At 50.3% G+C, this 23,665-nt stretch overlaps 5 protein-coding genes across 8 annotated transcripts; 1 reads left to right on the top strand and 4 right to left on the bottom strand.

Moving 5' to 3' along the window:
* Positions 1 to 482: 482 nt before the first annotated feature.
* Positions 483 to 2,609, top strand: PV10_00424 (uncharacterized protein; the record flags this gene model as incomplete). The annotated part of the gene is made up of 2 exons (XM_016364504.1): positions 483 to 577; positions 644 to 2,609. The coding sequence occupies 2 exons, from the start codon at positions 483 to 485 to the stop codon at positions 2,607 to 2,609; spliced, it is 2,061 nt and encodes a 686-aa protein (XP_016228153.1).
* An 8,316-nt stretch (positions 2,610 to 10,925) lies between these two features.
* PV10_00423 (uncharacterized protein) lies at positions 10,926 to 11,462 on the bottom strand (the record flags this gene model as incomplete). Its single annotated transcript, XM_016364503.1, has 1 exon — positions 10,926 to 11,462. The coding sequence occupies one exon, from the start codon at positions 11,460 to 11,462 to the stop codon at positions 10,926 to 10,928; it is 537 nt and encodes a 178-aa protein (XP_016228152.1).
* A 453-nt stretch (positions 11,463 to 11,915) lies between these two features.
* Positions 11,916 to 14,361, bottom strand: PV10_00422 (uncharacterized protein; the record flags this gene model as incomplete). Its single annotated transcript, XM_016364502.1, has 7 exons — positions 11,916 to 12,446; positions 12,500 to 13,040; positions 13,087 to 13,450; positions 13,506 to 13,723; positions 13,775 to 14,106; positions 14,155 to 14,241; positions 14,314 to 14,361. The coding sequence occupies 7 exons, from the start codon at positions 14,359 to 14,361 to the stop codon at positions 11,916 to 11,918; spliced, it is 2,121 nt and encodes a 706-aa protein (XP_016228151.1).
* A 622-nt stretch (positions 14,362 to 14,983) lies between these two features.
* On the bottom strand, positions 14,984 to 21,181 carry PV10_00421. Of its 2 annotated transcripts, XM_016364500.1 has the most exons (3): positions 18,888 to 21,181; positions 16,026 to 18,836; positions 14,984 to 15,917 (listed from the first exon to the last, which is right to left on the bottom strand). In XM_016364500.1, the coding sequence occupies exons 1-3, from the start codon at positions 20,133 to 20,135 to the stop codon at positions 15,615 to 15,617; spliced, it is 4,362 nt and encodes a 1,453-aa protein (XP_016228149.1). In that variant the 5' UTR covers positions 20,136 to 21,181; the 3' UTR covers positions 14,984 to 15,614. The 2 variants fall into 2 exon arrangements, with proteins under 2 accessions (XP_016228149.1, XP_016228150.1); XM_016364501.1 differs by having other exon boundaries at positions 14,984 to 18,836.
* On the bottom strand, positions 21,168 to 23,274 carry PV10_00420. Of its 3 annotated transcripts, XM_016364497.1 has the most exons (3): positions 22,903 to 23,274; positions 22,762 to 22,849; positions 21,168 to 22,707 (listed from the first exon to the last, which is right to left on the bottom strand). In XM_016364497.1, exons 1-3 carry the CDS (start codon positions 23,108 to 23,110, stop codon positions 21,276 to 21,278), a joined length of 1,728 nt encoding a protein of 575 aa, XP_016228146.1. In that variant the 5' UTR covers positions 23,111 to 23,274; the 3' UTR covers positions 21,168 to 21,275. The 3 variants fall into 3 exon arrangements, with proteins under 3 accessions (XP_016228146.1, XP_016228148.1, XP_016228147.1); XM_016364499.1 differs by having other exon boundaries at positions 22,762 to 23,274; XM_016364498.1 differs by having other exon boundaries at positions 21,168 to 22,849.
* Positions 23,275 to 23,665: the final 391 nt, after the last annotated feature.

The following is a 23,665-nucleotide window of genomic DNA, read 5'->3' as shown; positions in this document are numbered from 1 at the left end:
TAACCCATTCGTCTACATACGAAGTAGCGCACGAACCTAGTCAACAAAAGTCGCGAACTCGTCGTGATATATTAGTTCCTCTATCAGTCAGACATTTTCTACGCCGTGAATGGTCACGCAGGCATTACTATATGGGATCGCTGGGGAAGCTCATGTCACTTGTTTAGGCTATTTAGGCCATTAGATGGGAGCTAACTTAAGCAGTACTGAACCTTTCGCTTGAACCTCGGTCCACTTCCTTAGTCATTGGAAGACTCATCAAATTTCCCCCACCTCATACACAATGTTGATACCTATTGACTTGGATGTCGACTTCTGGGATCACCGCTCAGAACTGTCCACTGGCAGACGGTTGTGCATCAACCAACAGCAGGTGTAACCAGGCACACCCCGGTGTGTATCAACATAAACACAAAAGACTATGTTGATTGCGAAAGCACGCATCTTTCATTGGAATAAGGCCTCCCCGCTGTTCCCTACATATGGCGTGCGACGTCTGCTATCATCGAAAAGTGCGTTGCGACCTGGATGCTGGCGTCCCTTGTGTAGCCTGCATCAACAGTGGCAAACAATGCACGTGAGTATCATCGACCCTCATCACCGCCCACAGATTGCAGCTTTCCTAACTACCGCTGATCTCCAGTTTTATCGTGGCAGAAGAACACAAGGTGAAAAGAAGAGCGAGAAAAGTGCGACTCAAGAACACATCCCATGGCGACTCTGAAACTGGAGTGGTCACAAAGGTTGCGAGACCCTCGAGCGAGAAGATTTCTCAGCATTCACACAACAATGATCCTGGCACATCTTCGTTGATTGCCGCTAGAGATGGCCCAATGCAACCAACGGTGCCGACAGAAGCTGATATTGTCGAGGATACACTGGCAAAAACGGCTCTTACTAGGTTTTATCATCATGGTATCAATAAGACTGATTGGACGGTCTTCACAGAAAAAGGCTACACCCGAATCGCGTATATTGGCACCCAAGTTTCCAACCTTGCCAATCTCGTCCAAGAAGAAGCCCATTTCACCGGATCAACAAAGACATCTCTACACCTCCCATTCCCCTCCATACGTCCTACCATGCCCTGGAAACCAACCAAGACAATGTCCTCGGTCAAATGGCACACTTCCTCCTTCGCAGATGACATAAGTGCTCTTCCAGCAAAGGATGTCCGAGACGATTTGGTCGAATCCTTCTTCACCAAAATCCATCCTGGCTTTCCCGTGATTGATGAATCGGAATTTCGACGCCAGTACCAAGACCCAGATAACCCTCCACCCCTTTTGCTTCTCCAGTCGGTCCTCCTCGCCGGTGCACATGTCAGTAACCACCCTAAGATTATGTCGTCTAGAGCCTTGGTGAAAATAGTCATCTTCAGGCGAGCAAAAGCTCTGTTTGACATGCACTACGAGAATGATCGCATGAACCTGGTCCAGGCGGCTCTCCTCTTTATGTGGCATTTCGAAGGCGCCGACGATGTCAGCTCAAATGCTTATCACTGGATTGGTGTGGCTTGCCGCATCGCATTCGGTCTGGGAATGCACCGGAACCTTTCCTCGAGAGCGTCCGGCTTGATGCCTCTGGACGAGAGGAGAATCTATCGCAGAGTATGGTGGACACTCTATCAAATCGAGATTCTCGTGAGCCTTCAGCATGGACGACCTTGCATGATCCAGCCAGATGAGATCGACCAAGATCCCTTAACTCAAGATGATTTTGTGGAACAAAACGGTCAATTGAACAGCAATATCAACATCGATTATTGCATTCAGAATGTGTCCTTGTGCACCATAATTCTCTCAATTATTAAAATGTTCACACCAGGATCAATGAAAAAATTCCACTCAAATCCAGACTCTCACCAGACGATGCAAGAGAAAATTGACCAGCGGTTGGCCGCTTGGTATCTCGGTCTCCCTCGAAAGCTGACTGATTTCCATTCGGAAAAACCAGACTTCTGGACCCTACAAATGCACATTCACTACAATATGGCACTACTTCACTCCCACCGACCAATTGCCCCCCCTCTCTACTCGATTGATCTCGCTCGGAGACGCACCTCAAGTGAGGCTTGCCACAGTGCTGCTTCCACAATATCCAAAATCTTCACTGACCTGCTCTCTTCGAAGCAACTTGACCAGTGCTGGTTTACGTCTCTGATGGCGCTTCTCGCCACCGCCATTCAGATCAATCACGAAGCACGGTCTTCAGCACGTGCTGGGGCCAACATCCTTGCCATTCAAGCACAATCTCGTCTTCAGCGTATTCTCCCTGTCTTATCCGCCATTTCAAACTACTGGTCTAGTGCGGTTGCTGTGCACAATCTGTATCAAGATCTCTTGAAACAATACAAGCGACAACTCCAATCCTCGATCGACATGGAAGCCTCACATGCCGATCCATTTGATCTTCCATCCTATCAACAGACGCCGTCTAGCACAGCTGGAGAAGCCCTTGAGTCTCTAGAAACTGGCGACTTCTTCAATGGTGATTGGCAAGCCTTATTTGGAGCTGGTCAGGTCGATAACTCCCCAGATATCAATGTTGATGGTGTAGAGGATTGGCTCACAATGTCTGTTGACCTATTTGGCGATGTGACACAATGAGCGCTCGAAAGAGATTCTTGATAAAACTCGTCGCAGGGCCTTGATCGGCTTTCCATACCAGCTTGGAAAACAATCGCCTTGCCATTTCTGCCTACAGCTTTGACGTCGGATCTGCGATTAGATTCTCGTCCTTTGCAAATTGATAGTAATACTGCAAGCACTGTGGATTCGCCAGTGTTGCTGAGGGCTTGATGATCTTGCCAGATACGATTTGCTTGACTGGAAGCTCAACCTTTTTGGCATTGACGGTCGTCTTTGAATCAACGTTAGTTTCGTCAAACAAGCTGCAGCTTCACGGATAACTCACAGGAATTTCTGGCGTTTCAAAGATATATCTGGGAACATGGCGAGCAGAGTGCTCTTTCCTGATGGCGGCCTTGATCTGTCGAACCAAGTCTGGCGTCAGGGGTTTGCCCGGTTTCATGAGGACAAAGAGCATAACACTTTCGTCCTTGTCTTGCGGACGTCTTTGACCCACGCAAATACTGTCGACAATGGTATCGGCAAAGTGTGCTTCAATCACACTGTAAATGTCGGCGCTGCCGAAGCGGACACCACTGGGATTCAAGACCCCATCGGCACGGCCCATCATCAAGACTTGCTTCGTCACCGGGTGGATCATTATGAAATCTCCGTGCGTCCAAATGCCGTCAAACCGTTCGAAATAGCTGCTGAAATACCGTTCTCCGGTCTCGTCACCCCATAACTTGACTGGCATTGTCGGAAATGCCTCAGTGCAGACGAGCTCTCCTGGAACGCCTTCCGCCACTTCGGCGCCTCGAACACCTCTACCGCCTTCAATCGTGGAATCGAACACCTTGACAGCCATTGCCAATGCAATGCACTGACAGCCCCCGACATATACAGGGCGGAGAGGATTTGCAGTTCCAAAGGCGGCAGCAATGTCTGTTCCACCAGATATGTTGGCTAGCTGTACCGATGGAGGGAAGGCTTGATCATAGAACCACTCGAACAACGCATTGGACAAAACCATTCCCGTACTGGTCACCATCTGTAAATGCTTAAGGTCTGTGACGTCTCGAGGTCGAATGTTCTTCTCCTGTAAAGTCTGCAGGTATCGAGGTGAGACACCCCAGTGAGTGATTTTCTGCTCGCCTATCAGGCGGACAAAGTTCTTGATGTCATGGGTGAACGGACTTCCATCGTACATGATCAGTCGAGCACCCATTAACATGAGTTGCACCGAGCTCATATACATCATCCACCCCGTCGTTGTGTATTGGAGCTGTGTCGAAGTATGGTCGACCTGCCTGTGCAAGGTGCTTTCTTTATGACCACTCAGCACAACACCACCAACGGAATGGACGATGCATTTTGGTTGGCCTGTGGTTCCGGACGAGTACACAATGATCATCGGATCGCCGAAGTCAAGCTGTTCGAAAATCAACTCTGAGGATTTGGCCTTCGCCTGGAAGTGGTCCCATGTCTGGACATGTGAAGAGGGCAGACCTGACAAATCGGCCAGCTTGCCAGGAAACCTAGCATGGGCGACGATACCCCGAAAGCCTCGACTATGTTTCATTCCTTCTAGGACCTCCATCATTTTCGGCCGCAGGTCAATCTGATTGCCGTTGTAGACTGCCCAGTCTTCCATGAAGAGATACTTCGGTTCGATCTGTATGATTCTCTCGAGAATTCCCTTAGATCCCATGTCGGTACTGGAGCTGGAGAAGAAGGCTCCAGTGGTTGTGGTCGCAAGGAATACTGTCAATGTGTCCAAGCAATTACTCGACACCAAGGCAATTCTGTCGCCTTTACCGATCCCATGAGCGCGCATCGCTTGTGAAAGGCGACCGACCCTGTCGCGGAGCTCGCCCCATGTTGTTTGACGAATTGGTTCCAGGAAACTTCCTTCTCTCACCTCTGTGCAGGCAATCTTACTGTCCTCTTTGCCGGGACTCTTGGTCGGTCGACCGTTGTTTCCAACGAAAAGAATATTTTGGGCGAAATTCAACTTCACGCCTTGGAACCACTTCGGCACTGTATCGATCCTGGCTCTCTCATCAACCACAGGATTTGGAACCTTTCCCGTGTATACAATCGGAAAGTAATGGAGTGCGAAATGCCAAAAGTCGGAGCGGTGCTCGCATGACCACTTGTACAGAGCTTCGTAATCCTGCAACCGTTTATCAGTCATTGGTCCACGGTGAAAGGGTTCTCTCTGAGCACGCACTGGAAATTTTAGGTTCGTAGACTTCTCTGCCGCTCTCATGAACTTGTACATGTGCGTGCTGCTGGGGTTGGAGTGCTCCCATAGTTTTCTCGGGACAGCCAGGTCTGAAGCCATGTTGTGAATCGACTATGGACTTGATGACAACGATGCTGATGGTCTTCAAGAGCTTCTCCTGTATTTCTACGGTTCAGATTTCTATTAAAAAGGTTGCACAGACAAAGGCTCTCCGCAGCTTCACGAGCCCGTCGGTCTGGGTCTGGTCGGGGATTCACTAGGCTCTTGAAATCGCTCGATAAACAATGGTTAGTCACTTGACAGCAAGTCGCGAAAGGGTTTGGATGCTCTTCGAATTAGATTAACCACTTTGGTATTTCCGCTCGCTGCCACTACGTTAGTCCTTCAACAAGACCTTCGGGGTAGATCTCAGCGAGGGCACGGCCCGATAGAGCCCTGCTTCATCGGACCGAATCTGCTCTAAGTTACCATTTGACATCATGTGCTAACGCCCCCGCGACGATGTGATATGTGGAGTTCCCTGAATGTAGGTTCACTCCTCTCCACATTCTTGGTCAGCTCTATTGCAGATGATGGGTATAGCCATAGTGATAGGAGTATCAGTGTACAAAGCTCCTTTGAAAAGGAGGAGGAATGACCTCGCTGCTGTGGCCGCTATTTCATGCCTCACTCGCCATTCTGTTCAGTATTGAATCCACCTAAAGCTTGCCACTTGCATTTATCTTCAAACTCCAAAGTGGTCTCAAGCCAAGTGCTTCGACGCGAAAGGAACTAGGAAATTCATTAATCTTTGATTTATAGTGTTGTGGACAAAAAATCCAGCGACCTACATGATTTCTGGTCCAATTAACGATATTGAAACCTCGTGTGAAAAGCGAGACATCAGACCTGTTGAACTCGTTCATCTAGGAATGCTTGCTCATATGACGGGCGGATGTTCGCCGTAGCAGGCCCAGCAGGCCTTGTAAGAGCGCCAAAGGCCATGGACTCGTGTAATAAGTGATTTGACTCGTAAACGCACCATGTCGTAGATATGCGCAAGGGGATGGCGGAATCTTGAGTCCTGTTCTAGTGACTGGGGATTTCTCTCCTTATGTCCTTCTCATATACTGTCTGAAGCCTGGTCTTCTGGCCGATTCCCCATGGCAACTCTTTCCTGACCCCCCTGGCAGCTCTGGCTTCGACTAATCCTCATACGTGATGGCGTCCCCTGCTTATATGGACGTCTACAGGACATCTTGACTTGGGTTTTCAGTTTTCCAGTCGTGGCAAATCATAAAAGACAGCAAGATACATGTTGCAATTTATTTCAATTCTAAACTAAGAAGTCCCATTAGCTACAGGCTGAGTCAAACCCAGAACATCGTCCAGCCAATCGAACTCGATGGCATGCAGAAGCATGGCATTTCCTTTCTGGCAATGCATCTCAGCAGCATCTTCTTCCGTAGTCAAGCGGAAGACATTCTTTGGATTGGGCAACTTGTCGAAGAAAGCCTTTGCTAGCTTTGTCTGGTGCTCGCCCTCGGCAGCAGCCTGGACGACGAGCAGAGGACAGGTGATTTTGTCTTCGAGGCCGTAAAGGTTGAATTTCTCCCAGAGGGTCTCCAATTTTTCCAAATCCTCCATTCCACCGTTGAAGCCATACTTGGGCATATGCTCATACAAGGCGTATTTGTGCGAATGGTTGTAGTTGGTGTTCCCGCTATCTCGCATGGCCTTGAGACCTTTCATTCGGCCGCCGGCCAGTTCGGGCATCGATGGCACTAGGCCACTGGCCACCGTCGCCGCCAGACGTTTCTCGAATGCCGCCGCGCGTGGGCCGAAATAACCTCCCATTGAATACGCAATCAGTGCAATCCGGTCAGGATCGACTTCTTTTCGTGTCAGAGCGTAGTCTACAACTGCCTTGACCGGCACCTCCCAGTCATATCGGTATGTCACGGTTCGGTCACGCATGAATGTGCCCGTTTGACCTGGTCCCTCGAAGATCAAAGCGTTGTATCCCCGACGAAGCGCCGCGGCGCCTCCACCAGAGAAGTAAATCTGCTCCGAACTGCCATCGGCACCCATCTGAATGAGAACCGTGGGGCGGGGCTTGTCATCGACACGCAGGAAATAGCCAAACAGCGACTTTCCCTCGTAAGGAATGCTGAGCACCTCCAGGGGAGGCTCGAAGAGCTTCCCAGCCGACTGGAAGCAATTGGTGTGCTTTTGGTATAGTTCGGCCTTGCGAGGTTCATGGTCCAAGGCGAAGAAAAAGGCGGCCTGGTAGTAGGTGGTGGCACGGAGCCAAGCTTCCTTTGCACTGACCTTGTGGCCTCCTTTGTATGCCTTTTCGGCATAGGCCTCGACCCGCTTTGCCGTGGCTGTCCAGGCTTCAATCCAGCTTTCTGTGTCGCCGTCCTTGATCCGTGATGCTGTTTCGAAACACTCGGCTATCTCAGCGCCTGAGTACGTGGCCAGACCCAGGAACTTGTTGAAGTTGTAATCGAAATATCCATCAGAGAAGGTCTTCGAAGAGCTCCTTCCCGTAGTGAAGACATCGGATTTGCCGATTGCCACCACGTTGGACATGATGAATGATTTTAGAGGTTTCTTAGTGACTATCTTACGCCGACGACGTTGTCAAAATAGATCTGTAGGTCTTGTAGAGTCCTGTAGAAGCTGGTCAACACCTTCTTAAAACCTGTTTCTGTTGGTGTTTACCGCGGCTGTTCGGACCTCACGTTCAATCGATGAGAGGCAAATCAAAAGACACAAAAATATAGCCGTCTCCCAGATGTGTGGTCGGCGCGATGGCATTTCTAATGAATACCCCAGGAGCCGAGGGCGGCGATGAGCATCATCGGGCCGAATGATGGTGACCTCGTAGCAACCCCGCACATCTTCAATGTCCCGCAAGTATCACCTGGCCAATTCGGTCACCTACCGGTAAGCGCGGCAGAGATGCGAAGCTAATAGGCAGTGCTTATTTGAGTGAGCGAAGTTGGTGGGTGGCATATTGGGAGTGCCAGGGGCAGAAGGCTCGCAACGATGCGATGCAGACGGCAATTGACAATACCACCTCTCTGTACATGTATACACCTATCTTGATCCATATGCAGACCACGATTTCTTGAGTGTGCTGAGCAATGCCAACTCGTGAAGCGTAAGAAACTCAGATCAGACGGGTATCCTGCCGCCTAAGCGGTGGAAGCTTGAAGTTTGGCAGTGAAGGACCTTTGCACCTGGCTATGAACGAGATTCAAATAGTGGCCTGTATGTTTACGACTATGCAAAAGCACTTTGAGGAAGAACCCTTGACTAGAGGAAGAAAGACAACATAGAAATTTGGCAGAAATAATTTCATGTATTGGGTAATAGATGTGGGTAATAGATGTCCGGAAAAGACCATTTACCGCTGTTGATGTCTCATATACACCAGGAGGCATACCTCTCCATTTTGATCGACTGCAAACCTCATTTAGGCTATCGTGAATCCCATGAGTACGGCGTCGAGTGAGATTGAATGGATTTTCCGATCAGTATGCGTAGAAAAGGGTAGCCTCGGAGTTTGACTGTTTGATCTTGTGATTCTCTCTGATCAGGACCCATCGGATAATGTAACTGATGACAATAGTGACAAGAGAGAAAGCAGCACTGGCGCCCATGGGGATAGCGTATCGAGGAGCATCACTTTCGATCCACAGATACTACAAATCAAAGGCATGTCAGCGAACTATTGCTTTTGGACAAGTAACCACACCTGGTGATGAAACGGCCACTCGTTCATCCATTCATGCATATGGAACCACTTACCGATGTGTAGATAGGAGCGATGGTGTTGATCGTATTGAACATCGCCAAGGCGACCGCACGTTTCTCCTTGGTCTGTCCGAAAGTTGCTCCAACCCATCCTGGGCCAATGCCAGCTTGGGCGTAGATGCCACTACAGAAGATACAGATGGCGACATAGCGGGCTGCCGTGTTCAATGTGGCCGCTGCTAGGACGAAGCCGACAATTGAAACTGCCTTGGCTGCAATGATGTGCCACGTCCGTTCGTTCATTCGACCTGTCGAGCGTGGCCAGTTAGCGAGCAATTCCAATAATGCTTGCCAAGGTAACAAGGGGTGTTCAACTTACCGGAATTCCATGACCAGATAATCGACACCACTCCCGCAACCAGGTATGGAGGACAGGTCAGGGCCAAGGTAATGGTGCGGTTATAGCCCAAAGTGCCCACAATGGTGGGGAAGAAGTTCTTGAAGTTGGTTGACGCCATGGAAACGTGACCTTGGATGATGAACAGCCAAAGTTTATAATCTTTGCAGGCGTCGATCAGCCCCTTCCAAGTCGTGGTGCCCTCTTGCAGATGCACCGTCTCTACAGCAATGCGTTTGTGGGCAAGTTCCCTTTCTTCGGGGGTCAGCCAGCGCGTGTTTAGCGGCTCATCCGGCAACAGAAACGCGCCGATGATGGCAAGACCAAAACTGATGATGCCCTGGATGATGAAAAGCCACCTCCATCCGCTCAAACCGGCTCTGCCTTCTAATTTGAATACGCCAATGGCGATGAGACCGGCAAATGCCGTCCCCGCAATGTTGGCACTGAAGAGAATAGCAACTCTGACGGCAACTTCTTTTCGGGTGTAAAAGATCTAGACACATTCCACGGTCAGTTGTTACGTCCATGTGATAATGGTATAGGCCAGCTTACGTTGAGGAGATAGAGCAGTCCAGGCCAGAAAGGAGCTTCGGCGACGCCGAGGAAGAAGCGGGTAAGAAGGAGCCCAGTATAGTTGTGGGTGATGGCTGTCAGAGTACAAACGACAGCCCACGCGGCCATCCAGCCAGCAAGGAACAGAGACGGTCGAAGTCTGGTGATCAACATATCTAGCCAGGGGCACACAGCCTCGGGTCAGCTATCGACGGTGCTGTAATGAGATTCAACATTGGACTTACTGGCAGGAATCTGACCAAGAATATAACCGACGAACAGAATTGAGATACAGGTTTGATACTCGACGCCCTTGAGGTTCAGTTCTTTCTCGATGCCGTCTAAGCGGGCGATGGTGATGGCATTGCGATCCAAGAAGTTGAACCAGTACATAGTCCATGCAATGGGGAGGATGAACAGGTCGAGTTTTCGGACCAGCTTGATCTCAGCAGGATCAACCTTTGCGTGAGAGCCAGCATAATCCAATGTCGGTTGTACCTGTCCGATCTTGAGCTCCTCGGCGTATGTCTCGCTGTGAGCGGTCTCTATGACCTTCTCGTCTCTGGAAGACATGGTTACAAGGATGAGTCTTGTTTTGACTCTTGCTCTTGTCTGTGTTCTTGTTTTGTGGCCTGGGCTGAGAAGAGTCTCAAGAGTCAAGATGAGCACTGAATGTGTGATTTCAGATGGAACTTGATGCCGTGTATCTCGACTGGGGCTTGACAGATGATATAGACACTTTTGATTTCTCCTGAGCCAAGCTCCCCAACTCTTCGGACCCTGCGGACCCTGGTGTAGACTATCTCTGTTGTCAGCCAATTCAGGTTTTCAACCAAGCGAGATCGGTCGAGATCATTGTTGCCCCGCCATTTTTGAATTGCGGAGTCCCCAGATCACCAACAGAACAGGAGAAAGATGGAGAAAATCTGAGGTTGGATTCGTCTAAAAGACGGGTTGGGCAGATGTGGCGTCCCAAATCAACGTTCGGCCCGAATTTACCAGGGCCGAACAATGAAAGGTGGGGAAGACTGGGTTACGGCCTCCCTCCGCATTGAAGAGGCATTGCCGGCATGGATGTTTTCTCCCTTGTTCTTGGAGTGACTTTGGCTGTCGCGTGATCTCTGACTGGTGGTCTAGCTTAACATGGAAACTCACAGTCAAAAGCACCATCGTGAGACCCTGGCCTAGATTACGGTGGTGTGTAGCTTCAGTGGAAATATCGTATGATCAACATAATTCATGTGTAATTAGAGTAGTTCCGTGGAAATAGAAAGAAACTGAGGTATAAGGGATCGTTGACTTCTAAAGCATAGTAGTGTGATATCAATGGGATAGCTGAGTATTTGCCCAACTCTCAAGTCTAGAGCTACGAACCCCACAACTTCTCTCCGTCAAAGTTGCTGATTCCACGTCAGAGACGAGCTCCGATCTCTTTGACATGCTCATATCCCGTCTCGCCCTCGAAGCGCTGTCCCGCAACCTCCAACGGCAAGGCGTCGATCAGCACAAACAACATACGGTTCCAAGTGGTGCCAGGGTTTCTCCATTGATGCATGGAGCCTCTCTGAATGCACACATCACCCCTCTGTAGGGTGACTCTCTCGCCGGAATCCATGATCAATTCCATCTCACCCTCAATAACCACACCATAGTCGAGTGACTGTGTACGATGCATGGCAGAGTATGATCCTGGAGATCTATCGACCATTCGTAAGACGGTACCATTGGGGAGAGACAACGACAAGATCTCCTTCTCCCTGTTCAGGGCGTCGTCATTGCTGATATCGATTGGAAATGTTGATGTGGTCCAAAACTCGTTGTAGCGAACGATGTCGTTGTCAATCTTCCTCCAGTGGCCTTCATCACATGCCTCGATGATGCCTTTGCCTTCGGCGTTATGGCCTGTAATATATCTCTTTGGCTTTCTGTTGGCGTTGGTGTCAGCCATGTTTGTAACTCGTATTGTATGAATAGGGTGAGAACAAGGTATCAGAGAGTTGCTAGACTAGACCAGGCACCTTTGAGGATGGAAGATCAAGTCGAATTTAAGCATCCAATGGACAGATAGCATTACTCCACGCTAAATGCGGCAGCTCAAGCAATCACCCTGTGTATTTGGTCGGGCCGATGGTGATACTTGAAAACATTCATCTGCCCGATCTATGACCCACTTGGGTTCATCTAAGTTGAGGCTACCCACATCGCACTGGGTGAACTGTCGTGAGTTTATATCTAGCCAATGGGCAGGGGTTGCTATACGACATGAGTTGCCACCTGGTCGAGGCTTTTCCCATTCGATCGCCAGAACGTGCGTTAGTGTGCGACATTGGCCATTCATGTGATTGTATACAGTCGCAATGTGTATGTAGCTTTTATTATCAGGCTTGTCCAAGATAACTTTTCAGAAGCTGAAGTCTATGCCGAGGAAGTCATCATATGGCATCGTGGGGTCTTGAATGCTGTTCAAGTTGAATTGCCAAGAGTCATACTCGTTGCCTTGTAGAAATGGAAACACGGGAGTTCTGGCCCTGTCCCAGCTGTCCCCATTAAGCGGCTGGCCTAGAGAGCCGCTGGGCTGGCCCTGATCTACTCCAGCTGCAAATGGGTGAGTGGGTGTCGCACTCGCTGGAGCCAATGGAATGTCAAGGGACTCGTCCATCAGTTTCGCCAAGTCGTCAGGGTATGAGGATCTTTCTTGGTCTCGACCTGCATTAGTATCGGTCTTTGTGCTTGGGGTCAGCTTTCGAAGGCCATATTCCAACACCGAATGAGCGAGTGGTTCAGTCAGCTGCCCCGTGTCTCTACTCTCGGCGGCGATTCGGTCTAGATCGCTGAGGGCAGTCTCTGAATCGGCGGTCCAGGCTGGTCCGTCGGTTGCCATGTTCCGGTGCCTGGACAGCTGTGTCCCATAAAGCACGTTAACTCGGACCCACTGCGCTCGTCAGTTAGAACGAGGTGTACACATAGTCAGAATATCCAACTTACAAGTCGCTCCAGGTTTGTCCAGTACAACTTCATCAGCTTGAGTAGTCTGACATTGGAGATGAGGTTGGAACGTGCCACCACGGCAAGAGTTGCATCTCGAGCGTAGAGGAGAGCAATGTTGATAGAAGCGGACACGTACATGCAGTATCCGACAAAGGCAGGGATCTGACCAGGGTTCCAGTCCAGTGCGATGAGATCTGCACTCAACGCTGAGAGGGCTTGGGTACTTTTGAGTGCAATGCGAGCACTGAGGCTGGTGACTTCAGAGGGGGGTCTTTCATCGAACTGAAGACCACTGAATTGTGGTACCAGCGATGAATGTAGAACTAGCCGACACTGGTGGTACAAGGCGTGAATGAAGATGTATACTGGCTGCTGATTGATAACAAGCTGCTCATAAAGATTTCTCCTTGAGTATCCAAATGATGGTGATGCTTGTTCGTACCACTTTGAGAGACGGCCTTCTAGCTCAAATAGGTCTGCCAGCCAGTCTTTTATTGGAATACGATTGGTCGCTCGAATGAGATCCCGTATCTTGGACCTTTGCACAGTCAGCGTGAACTGTAAACTGGACGAGAGGAAGGTACCAGTGTAGGATTAAAATCATGAGCTCCGCCATTATACTCGTATTATCAGGGTGCCTGGGCTCTACACTGGTCGATCGATTGAGCACGTTGGCAAACGTGTATGACTGTGGTCGCACTCTCTGACTGAAGTAAGTTTCGTCGATAGGAAGAGGCAAGTCCATAATACGATCGATATAGTAGGACCTCATGGAGGTGTGGTCTGCATTGATACACTGTGTGAACCATACAGCCCAGAAGCAACGTCGCATCTTCTCTGCATCGAGCCACTCCTCGTCAGGTGCCCTGTTGGAATCTGCCGCTGGTAGAGAGGGTGTTGAATTTCTGAAATCGAGGCCCAAAGTGCAGGCTGTCATATAGGCAATTCCTAGATCAGATGGTATGAGCTGTCGGGATATTCGGCCAAGGAGGGCTCTTTTTACCTAGGAACATTGTATTTCGCATCGAGTCACCGGCAGAAAACCAATATAGCGTAAGGACTTCGCAAGTCTGAACGCTTTCGAAACAGGGTTGATCGATATCTTGCAGAACTTCTTTCCCAGCCTGAAGAGCCCATTGCCTACCCATAGCTTGTATATCACCTAGAGGTCGGAGAAGGCTAGCATGGCGCTTGGCCAGAGATGACGACGATGGCAAAAAGCTAGCGATTGTCAGCCACAGGGCCATGGAGAGAAGGATGGGCTAGACTGACGTTGTGGCAGAAGCATACATCGCAAGAAGCAGATAGCGAGGGAGTTTCTTCTCCTCGAAACCCCTCGAAAAGGTGGGTCGATGAAAGATCAGGGTAGAGTTGAACATGCAAGTAAAGTAGACCTCCTGGAGGAGTTCTTGGACTGGGGTTGACAATTGAATGTCTTGCTTGCCACTGGTAGAAGAGGCATCGTAGTCTTTAGCACTGGGATGAAATGAGTGTGCTGGCGAACCAGAGCTGGCGGGCGATGTATCATTGTTGCTGCGCTGAAGCTCTGAAGGAGGATGTTCTAATTTCCTCTTTTTGGGTTGGGCTCGAAATGCGGCCAGAACCTATTCATCGTCAGTAGGTGCTGGTAATCAGTAGAGGTCGTATCTTGCTTTGCGATCCGGTGGCTTTGGGAACTCGCAAACAGCACCAAGTCTCGTGCATCTGGAGCAGCTGGGAATTTCACGTGAACATCTGAGCTAGTGGCAGGAGGGATACTATCAGTACAACGACTTTGACGAAATGAATTGCGGGGCATAGGTATGACTGACCTTTTGCTCGCGACACCGACAACATGCGGTTTTTGCTAGGTCAGCCATATTGCAATTTCCCACGCTGTAGCACCGTGGGAATGTGGACTGGGGACCAAGTGAGAGATGTGATGTGGTTGCACGGGTCCTGCTTTGTCAGGAGTATATGCTGCCTAGAACAGGTCAATGTTCTACAAGGGCTACCCAACATACGGCCGAGTGCCTGACCATGTCTGATACGTCAAGAGTTTCTGTCACAAACATGAAGAAGTGAACGGTATCACCGTCCTGAATTCGGGACTTGGAAAGGGAATGGTAGGTCGAGTAAAATGTGGGGTTACGTCGGCCGAGGTGATGGAGGGGAGGCGTCTCCCGGCTTTGGGGTCCCTTTCACCGTCTTGCAAATTTGGTGGTCATTCCTCGAAAAGCAAGCGACGGGCCGATGGGGTTCGCAGCATTTTACCAACACATCACCCCATGATTGCAATAGATTCCTTCATCAAGTCATACAGAGATTCGCTAGAAATCAGAAGAGGTGATGGATATCGATGCCCCACCTTATCATGTTAAGTTTGGAAAGAAGTCACTCCACTGGTCACTCCTGGTCGTTCCTTCCGATTACGAAGTACTCAGGGTTGATATGTCACGTGCATCATGTGTCACGTGCATCATGTTATCCTGGGCATGTGTATTGTAATACCGTAAATACCTACGGTCAAAGGGTTACCATCAATCACCATATTCATTATGGCTTTGACCTCATCGAGTATTTCATGGGCTCAGGATCTTGTACCTTCTCTTCCATGTTTACGCTGAGCCTCTTCAGTGGATTGAAGTCGTTAACATTAAACATTATCATCAGCGAGACTTCTACTGTCCAAATCTCTTCTCTCCTGGTCTGAATACCTCATCATCTTAGCCTCTTGTGACCAGACAACTCCTGATGATATCGTACGCATCGTCAGGAACATGAAAATACTCATTACGGTCGTCTCACATCCATTCCCGCTCGTGCCTCTTCATTCTTGACTCCCTGAAATAAGTGAAACTTCACCTCTCCTGCTTATCTGGATGTCAAAATCCAGGTCTTTGGCTCAATCCAACACTCCTGTACGCCGCTCGCTAGCCACTTTATGAGACACCCGTTCAGTCGAACCACTGACCGTGCACAGTGTATCTCGACGCTCCATCCTTGTCCGGTAGGTAGACAAATAAACGAATCAAATCGCGTAACCTTTGTCATGTCAAACAGCTCTTTAATGGTCGAAACCGATCAAATCTTGCATCTTGTACCTCACACATATCAATTCTGGTCAATAGTACTATTTCTTGACACTTCCCTTGCGTCCAAGTTCACCGTCATGTATACCCCTGGCCCCGGTGCCAATTCGGTCGAGGCTGACACGAGGGGCACGACCACGGCTTGGTGGTTCCCACTCCTGAATTTGCCTTTTCAATTCGGGGTCAGACTCGTCGCCAATAAAAGTCCAATTCTCCTCGATTGCATCACCCTCATCGGGATCGATGGGTGCGTTGGCATTGTAATCTTGTGCAGCCTTCACAAGCGAATGTGCGTACTCGAGGTCTCGGTACAGAGCATGGATTGCAGTCTGGACTCCGTTCTCCTGCGTTGAGAGTGGTCATGTGAGTGGTACATCGCTTTGGTCGGAAAAAGAACAAGCCGGCGGACGGGCAGAATATGTCAAAAAGAGAATACGAGAATTCAAGCTTACCTGTCTGATTTTCTCCCCTAGCAATCTTGCTTTCACAATCATCCGTTCACTGTGGACAGCTTCCCACAATGCCCGCGAAAACAGACTGACGTTGACCTTTTTCAGACACAGTCCAACACCAAGATCCTCAACCCGGGTGCCGAAAAAGAACTGGTCGCCAAAAAATGGTTTGATTACAGTGGGCACCCCTGCTCTTAGGCTGGCTCCTGTGGTACCGGCTCCTCCGTGATGCACGGCAGCATCGATTTGGGTAAAAAGCCAGTCGTGCGGGGCTGATTTTATTTGGTGGATCTCTGGTGGCAGAGGGACCTCTGTCTTGACAGCACTAGGATCTCCCAGGCGATCACTCCAGCCTTTGGATAGGATGCAACGCACGTCGGCCTTCAGAACACTATCGACCACGGTTTTGGTCAGAGCCGCCGGATCAGAGACCACGATCGAGCCAAAGCCAATGTATACAAGTTTCTTCTGGTCTGCACGTGCCTTGGCGATAAAGTCGGTCAGTTCTTTCGGCGGTGTCCAATCTTTGGCCTCGTCAAGAAACCAGTAGCCGGTGACACGAACCCAATCGCTGTAATCCAGGGGTGGTACTACCACATGAGGTGAGAAGTTGTACAAGAACGGTACTTTGTTCGGTTGCATTTTGTCAAGATTTGTACTTCTCAGGCCAAGCTCCTTCTTTCGCCAGCGGTTGACCTGGCCCGCAATAGCTTTCCAAAAGACGTTGTCAAACATGACATACGAATAGTAGTTGTATGCGCCGCCCATTTTATGCTCTGGAACCGCAAAGGCATGAGGATAGCCTCTGGTTCGTGTCCAGGGCATCGTGAAGGCGCGGAAGTAGGGAATGCGCATCGCTTCGGCAATGTGGATTCCGGCCATCGCACTCGGTGACTCAATCAACAGGTCGCTGTCTTGACAAGCTTCCCAGGCTGACGAGAGCAATTCATCGATCCAGCTGCGAAACTTGGCCGACGCTTCGCGGAGGAAAGAGTAGGTGAACATGCCATTTTCGACACATATTCGCATCAATTCCGCAGGGTCACCGTCGACAGGTCGGAAGTCAATGCCATGCTGTATCACCCACGGACCAAACTCTGCATGAGTGGCGATGCGTGGCTTGTGGCCTTCAGCTAGGAGACCTTTGCACAAAGCAATATATGGCTGCACGTCCCCCCTCGACCCAATGGTGAGACATGTGATGCGAAGGGATTGGGCGGGCTTGAATTTGATAATGTCAGCTCGAGGATCCTCGAAAAGCACTTCTCGACGGTCTTCATGGCTGAAGATGGCCTCGGCCGTGTCGGGCAGAACGATTTGGTGGTCGCCAGCCGACTTTCTTCGTGCTTCCTGCAGCAGACGATGTTCTTCTTTGGCAATCTCTGCGTTATCCTCGTCTTGATGACCAAGAATCCCGGATCCCACCATGTAACGCACTCTCTCCAGGCTGTGAAGTAAGGTGACGGTGCAGTCGTCACGGTGCTCGGAGCCGCTAAATTCGAAAAAGAGCTCTTCGTGGCCTCGGATGACAACAACGAGGCCATGGTAACCAAATCTAAAGCCCTTCTCCTTATCCACGTTCTCAATGTCTTTGAGTGGCAGCACCAGTTTGGTTCTGGTTCCCGGCAGCAGACTTCGAAAACAGAACTTGCGGTTACTGATGTAAATTTTGCCGTAGAGGGGAAGGACTCGGTGAAGGAAGCAAAAGTAAGTCGCACGTAATTTCTCAGACTGGGGAAGGGCGAAATGGGCACGAAAACGATCTCCGTGGCCGACATTTGCTTCTTCGTCTTCGGGGTCAATGCCTCTGTCTTCGGAAACAATGCCTTCATTCTCGCCATAGTGTTTGCGACCACCGGTCCACATCCCCGAGACCTTTTCAAGGTATGTCATGGGCTCGGTGGTCAGAAGCTTTTTCATACTGACCGAATGTGACTTGAGGTAGTCTGCAAAGGCGCCGGCTCTCTGAAGGGGATATGATCCTGCTCTCACAATATCTTGCAGAGTGGGAGAACTAGAGAATCGCTTTTCAGAATCCATATCCGCGTCGTGTTGGACGGCTGCGCGGCGATCTTTGGCCATACGGGTGGCAGGGTCGGACTTGTCAATGATGGGGACGGGTGCGCTGCCGTCCTGTGGAGGTGAGCTCGATAATACTGTCGCGTCCATGGAGGACTTCAAGCCAGCTTCACTCGAGACTGAGGCCAATGTTGCCATGCGGCGAACGGGAGGTGGGTGAAAGACATCACTTCGTGTTAAGATCTGACTAGCGGACATCTGTGCTTCGACGGTCGGTGACAGCGGTGCAGTGGAGGAATCAGTCTCCTTGTCTATCGATTGCACGAATGAGTCTTCCGAATCTTGATGTTTAGCAAGTGGAGAACGACCGGAGCGCTTGACTTTGGCCACCTCCAAACGACTAGTGCTTCCGCTTCGACGGCCGCGGTCAAAGCTAGCTCTGCCGTAGTCCGGGCCAAAGTCCCCACTGGAGCGAGAAGGACTTCCCGTGCGTTGAAACTCGCCACTAAGACGGGGCGACATCTTGCCATCATCGCCGAGTGAAAAGGGGACTAAGGTGGCTCTGACACTGTCCCTGGCAGGGGAAGACGATCGATGGCGGGGACGTAGAACAGCACCTTCGGAAATGGCTCGTTGAGAAAATGGGCGGAATCTAGGACTAGGATCAGGGCTTTGTGTGACTCGTCTCGCAGGTGAGGTCTCAATCTGTGGAGATTTTGAGGGAGCTTTGGTCACAAGATCGCCCAAAACGGTCAGGGCATCTTGTCCACAGCTAAAGAAGGAGAAGAAGTACTATGCTAGATTAAGATGCGGCGGTGGTGATAGAGACAGGCAGGAACTTACCTCGTCAATTGCGTACGAGTCGTCATTTTCGACTACCCTGAGCTTAACAGTTTCAGCAAACTCGACGACGGGACTCTCTTCAAAGTCGATGATGTTCTGCAAGGGCAGGGAGATCTTGACACTATCTCCATCATTGTGGGAGCGGAAGATCGTTTTTTGCAGGGACTGGACCCATTCTTTGGCGCTCTGGGCGCTGTCTGCTCGGAAGTGGTAGGTACGATGATCAGTGGTGACGGTAAAGTCCTTGGTGTCTGGTCGACCCTTATCAGAAGAGAGGGAGGCTGACAAGCCATACCTCAGATCGACGTGGCCCGAGGGAAAATAGAGGTCTGAAGGGTCGGTGTAATAGGATAGGACATCACCCTTGAGGGAGAACCAATACCTCTTGTATTTTGCCGTGGTGCGGCCCTTTTTTGCGAGATAGCCTGTCTTTGCGACAGAGTGGGATTTCTTAGGAAGATATGCGTAGAAACACAGATGCTGCTTGGTTATATATAGATAGCCTTGAAGTAGGACACTCTTGAGCAGCCAACACGGGTATTCAGCGACAACTTTTTCGGGCCTTTCGAGGGCAAAGATATCCATTAATCTAATGGCCAGTAAGGTCTCGGGGGAGGACTCGGAGCGGGATCTTGAGGTGGAAGCTTCCGGATATGATTCTTCCAAGGCCAGGTCGGTATTCTCTTGAAACTCAGCCTCTGCTGTGAGAAGTCTGCTCAAGACAGGGGCTTCTCTCGGGTTGCTGGTCGCGGATTTGGACGTTGTGTCACTCGTAGGGCTAGGGCTAGGTTTCGGGGCAGAACGGGTCTGCTTTTTGCTTGCAGACCTCACAGAAAGTCGAGGTAGAGATTGAGCGAGTTTGCCGGAGAGAGAGGGTTTCTTTTTGTGAGATGTGGAGGTGGAGTGTAAGGGAGCGAACGTCGAGGTCATGTGTCGAGGGGATTCGTGTTGCAAGTCATCTTGATCCTCTTCCTGGATAGCATCATCCTCACTATCGCTGGACTCGTCGAATCTTGCATTGAAATCTGTTTTGGAGCCTGCGGCCGCGATCATGGAAAATATAGACTGGTTCATGTACTGGGCCGAAGTCTTGTTGCCACGACTGGCTGCGGTGACATCTTCTTGGTCGTCATCGGCGCCACGCAAACGAGAAGGCAGGCTAGGTGAAGGTAATCGATTGAGGTGAGGATTTCGTTTCTGGAGCCTGCGACTTGGAGTCCTTCTGGGAGCATGGTCTGGAGCAGACATGATGTGATGCTGGAGAGTGAGGTTGGATTGGGCGGTTCAAGACGAAGATCAGATCAGATCACGGTGCAAGTGACAAAACAATGGTCTGAGAGGTGTGTGTAGTAGTCAGATTTGACCCTTGCAAGCATCAGGGTGCCGCAGTAAACTGGAATGACCCAAGAGGACGAGCAGGAGGACCAGGCCCAACAGCGAGTGCTCACCTGACAAGAGAGGATGAGGATGGGTGAGGGAGAAGGGGCAAGTCGCAACCAAGACTGACGAGTTGCGACTTTGACATTATGTGTAGAGATGTAGCCCAACAATCATTGATGATGAGGTATCGTGATGGAAGAAGTGAGGAATTCAGAAAAGTCGTAAAGATGTGATTGGAAAGATTGACGTGGATTTGAGGATGTCTTGGGATTGAAGATGAAGGCAGGTGCAGGTGCAGATGCAGTTGGTCGCAGTTGCGGTTGCAGTCTGTTGAGACTCGAGGATGAGGAAGGAACACACGGCGGGCGCGTGAGTGAGTGTGAATGATGAGTGAAATGTGAACAATCCACAGGCAGCCCTGCCAGGCACAGCTCTGGTGTGTGCTGTGTACTGTGCGCAACGCAAACAAAGCCCAGGTACGGGCGCTGCTTTAGGCATGGATCTGGTGGGCCAAGCTTGCCGCAGGTGAGCGGATCCCCGTGACACACCGCCCGGGGTCATCATCCTCTAGCAATGAAGGCTCTCTAAGCGAATGAACTACAAATGCAGTCATCAGTCATCAGGCTACGGGAGCCTAATAGGAAGTCCTAAATTCTAAGTAGACTTATTACAGCGAGAAAGCGGACGACATGTGGCTTCGTACGTGTCTCTACTTTGCATTGTGACGATGCTCACTGGTTGCTCTATATCCTAAAGCCCGTCATGCTCGCCAATAGGCGAAAGATAATAAGCCCGTAGGATGATGGACCCCCCCTATGCTGCCTGGGAGCCCGGCGTCAGTTCTTAGTGCTAGGTAATCGGCATGTGGAAAGGCCCCTAACAGAGTAAAACGATTACAATCTCTAAAATGACAATACAGTCCAATTTAGAGCAGTCTTATTTGCCATGAGTGACATTTAACAATCTACACACAACCATCGTTTTGTCCATCTAAATCTTTTCCCACAATCATGCTTTTTCATTGCGGCGAGCAGCCGCCGCAGCGGTGATCTTCAACCCCTTAGGAGCGTCAAACTCAGGCATAAACAACTCCACAAGCTGAATGTATGGTGTGCTCGCAAAGACAGGGTCCTGGAACAGATTCAAGACGTCGGTTTTAGTTTTGACCGTGTATGTCTTGTAACTGCCCTCTTGAGCCCCAAACGCCGGCAGCAGTGCCTGGTATTTCCAAGGCTGAATGTCATTATACGTCGCCTCCATGCCGTGGATGAACCGTTCGATGGTGTAACCATTGTTGTTGATGATAAACAGGATCGGCTTGAGCTTGTGTCGGATCATGGTACTGACTTCCTGCGCCGTCAATTGGAAGCTACCGTCGCCGGTGAATAGAATGGTTCGACGAGCGCTACCTAATTCTTTGACCGCCAACGCCACTCCTTGGGTCGATCCCGTGGCATATCCAATACTGCCCCACAGAATTTGGCTGATGTTGGTCACATTTTTCGGGAATCGCGTGTCGAAGATGCCATAGTTGGATGTTCCTGTCTCCGTGAGTACAATGTCTCCTTCTTGCAACCACTTGCCCAACTGAGGCCAGAACCAGTCATGGGTGATAGCAGGATCGTCGAGATTCTCCTCGGCAGGAGTGATATTCTGTGGTGGTACGGGTCCAGGTTGGATGTTGAGCTGTGGCAGTCGATCGATCAGCTTTCGAAGTACCCCCTTCATGCCCACCCCAGGGTATTCCGAGTACCGCACTCTAGTGTAAGTGCTGTGGAAGTCAATCGTTTTGAGCTGCGAAGTTCGGTAGGTGAATCCTGCGGTATTGAAGTCCGATTTGACGCTACCGATCGTCAACAGCAGATCCGCCATTTCCACCCGTTCTTGAACCCCAGGGTTGGACCCGTCTCCGGCATAGACACCACCAAACTGAGGAATGGTCTCATCAACAGCCCCTTTACCCATGGGAGCAACAAAGACCGGCAGCCCAGACTTCTCGATCAACTCGTGTGCTTCGTCTAACACTCGATGGCGCACGGCACAGCTGTCCACCAGGATGACGGCGCTCTTGGCCTCAGTCAGATACTTCAGTACCACCTCCACCACATAATCTTCCTTGGCTGGATCATTCTTGTGAGCACTGAGATCGATCTTAGTTTTAAGCCTCTCCCCTTCCACCTTCTTCTTGACCAGGTCCGTGGGAAGTGTGAGGTATACTGGTCGGCTCTGGAGGTAACATTCGCGGAGCGCGTGGTCAATTTGCGCCGCTGCATCCCGAGGGTCGGTCAGCTTGGCAACGTCCACTGCAATGTGGGCGGCCATGTCGGCAAAGGTGTTGAAGTTTCCATTTCCCAGAGTGTGGTGGAGTAGCATGCCGTTGGCCTGAGATGATGTGCTTGGAGTTCCCACAATGTGCACCACAGGGACATACTCGGCGTAGCTTGAAGCGGTCAGATGTACCCGAAACAGCACTGCAGTCTTTAAAAACACTTACGATCCTGCAATCGCATTGGGGAGAGACAGCTCGCCTACTCCAAACGTGGTGATAACGGCCGAGATGCCCTTAATTCGAGCATACCCATCTAGACGCCGTCAATACAACCTGTTGTATCTTCATAGATCTCCACCAGCCTACCTGCCGCGTAGCCAGCATTCAACTCATTGCAATTACCCACCCATGTGATGTCGAGGTCTGGGAGGTAATCAAGGAGCGCCAGGTTGAAATCCCCGGGAAGCCCATGGATCGAGTCGATACCCATCTGCTTGAGTCTAGTCAAAAGGTAAGTAGCAATGTCGACTGGCTCTCGGAGCTCAGACGTCCTGATATCGAGAGTTGCTGCCATGGCGAAATCGAGTCTCAGACTGGTTCTGGTAAGGTAGAGTTAGTAGCAGAGGAATGCCTAGATTGGTGCCACAGGAACGCTCGACGAGGAGGGAGCTCGAGGGCACTCGACATAGATAAATGTACCACCGTTGAACAAACGTCATCCTGGTGCATCGGCCCTGCCGGCAAGCCACAGGCAAGCAGGGAGAAACTCTCCAATGGCCCCAAAGCCAGATAACAACGTGGTGAAACCCATAACCTTGTCATGAATCAAGCATAGACAAGGTCCAGCTACCAGACGTCCAGTCGAATCAGCAGCCCGTCTCACTAAAGCCAATCCTGCTTGGGAAGCTTGTGGTGAATAATGCGGACGTGGTGTGATGAGTGGATATGCCATTGGAAAAGTCTCAGGTAATCCACCCTATCTGCAACACCGCCTGAGAGATGCATATTGTGCAGCCATGGTACGTCGATAGGTACAGAACCTAATCACTCATTCTAGCAACGTAGATTTGAAGGAGAACAAGGATAAATGGGAATCAGTCTGACCTTTTGCTGTGAGACAATAATAACA

Source organism: Exophiala mesophila, assembly GCF_000836275.1.
Source record: "Exophiala mesophila strain CBS 40295 unplaced genomic scaffold supercont1.1, whole genome shotgun sequence".
Lineage (NCBI taxonomy): Eukaryota > Fungi > Ascomycota > Eurotiomycetes > Chaetothyriales > Herpotrichiellaceae > Exophiala > Exophiala mesophila.
This window is presented reverse-complemented; position numbering and strand designations above follow the sequence as displayed.

What these genes read in the sequence shown, in the direction of transcription:
- PV10_00420 (XM_016364497.1), bottom strand. Translation starts at nt 23,110, where the DNA reads ATGGCAGCAACTCTCGATATCAGGACGTCTGAGCTCCGAGAGCCAGTC. An exon ending in GAATGCTGGCTACGCGGCAG is followed by an intron (nt 22,850 to 22,902) that starts GTAGGCTGGTGG and finishes GACGGCGTCTAG; the next exon opens with ATGGGTATGCTCGAATTAAG. An exon ending in CCCAATGCGATTGCAGGATC is followed by an intron (nt 22,708 to 22,761) that starts GTAAGTGTTTTT and finishes GACCGCTTCAAG; the next exon opens with CTACGCCGAGTATGTCCCTG.
- PV10_00421 (XM_016364500.1), bottom strand. Translation starts at nt 20,135, where the DNA reads ATGTCTGCTCCAGACCATGCTCCCAGAAGGACTCCAAGTCGCAGGCTC. An exon ending in ACTCGTACGCAATTGACGAG is followed by an intron (nt 18,837 to 18,887) that starts GTAAGTTCCTGC and finishes AATCTAGCATAG; the next exon opens with TACTTCTTCTCCTTCTTTAG. An exon ending in TAGGGGAGAAAATCAGACAG is followed by an intron (nt 15,918 to 16,025) that starts GTAAGCTTGAAT and finishes CTCTCAACGCAG; the next exon opens with GAGAACGGAGTCCAGACTGC.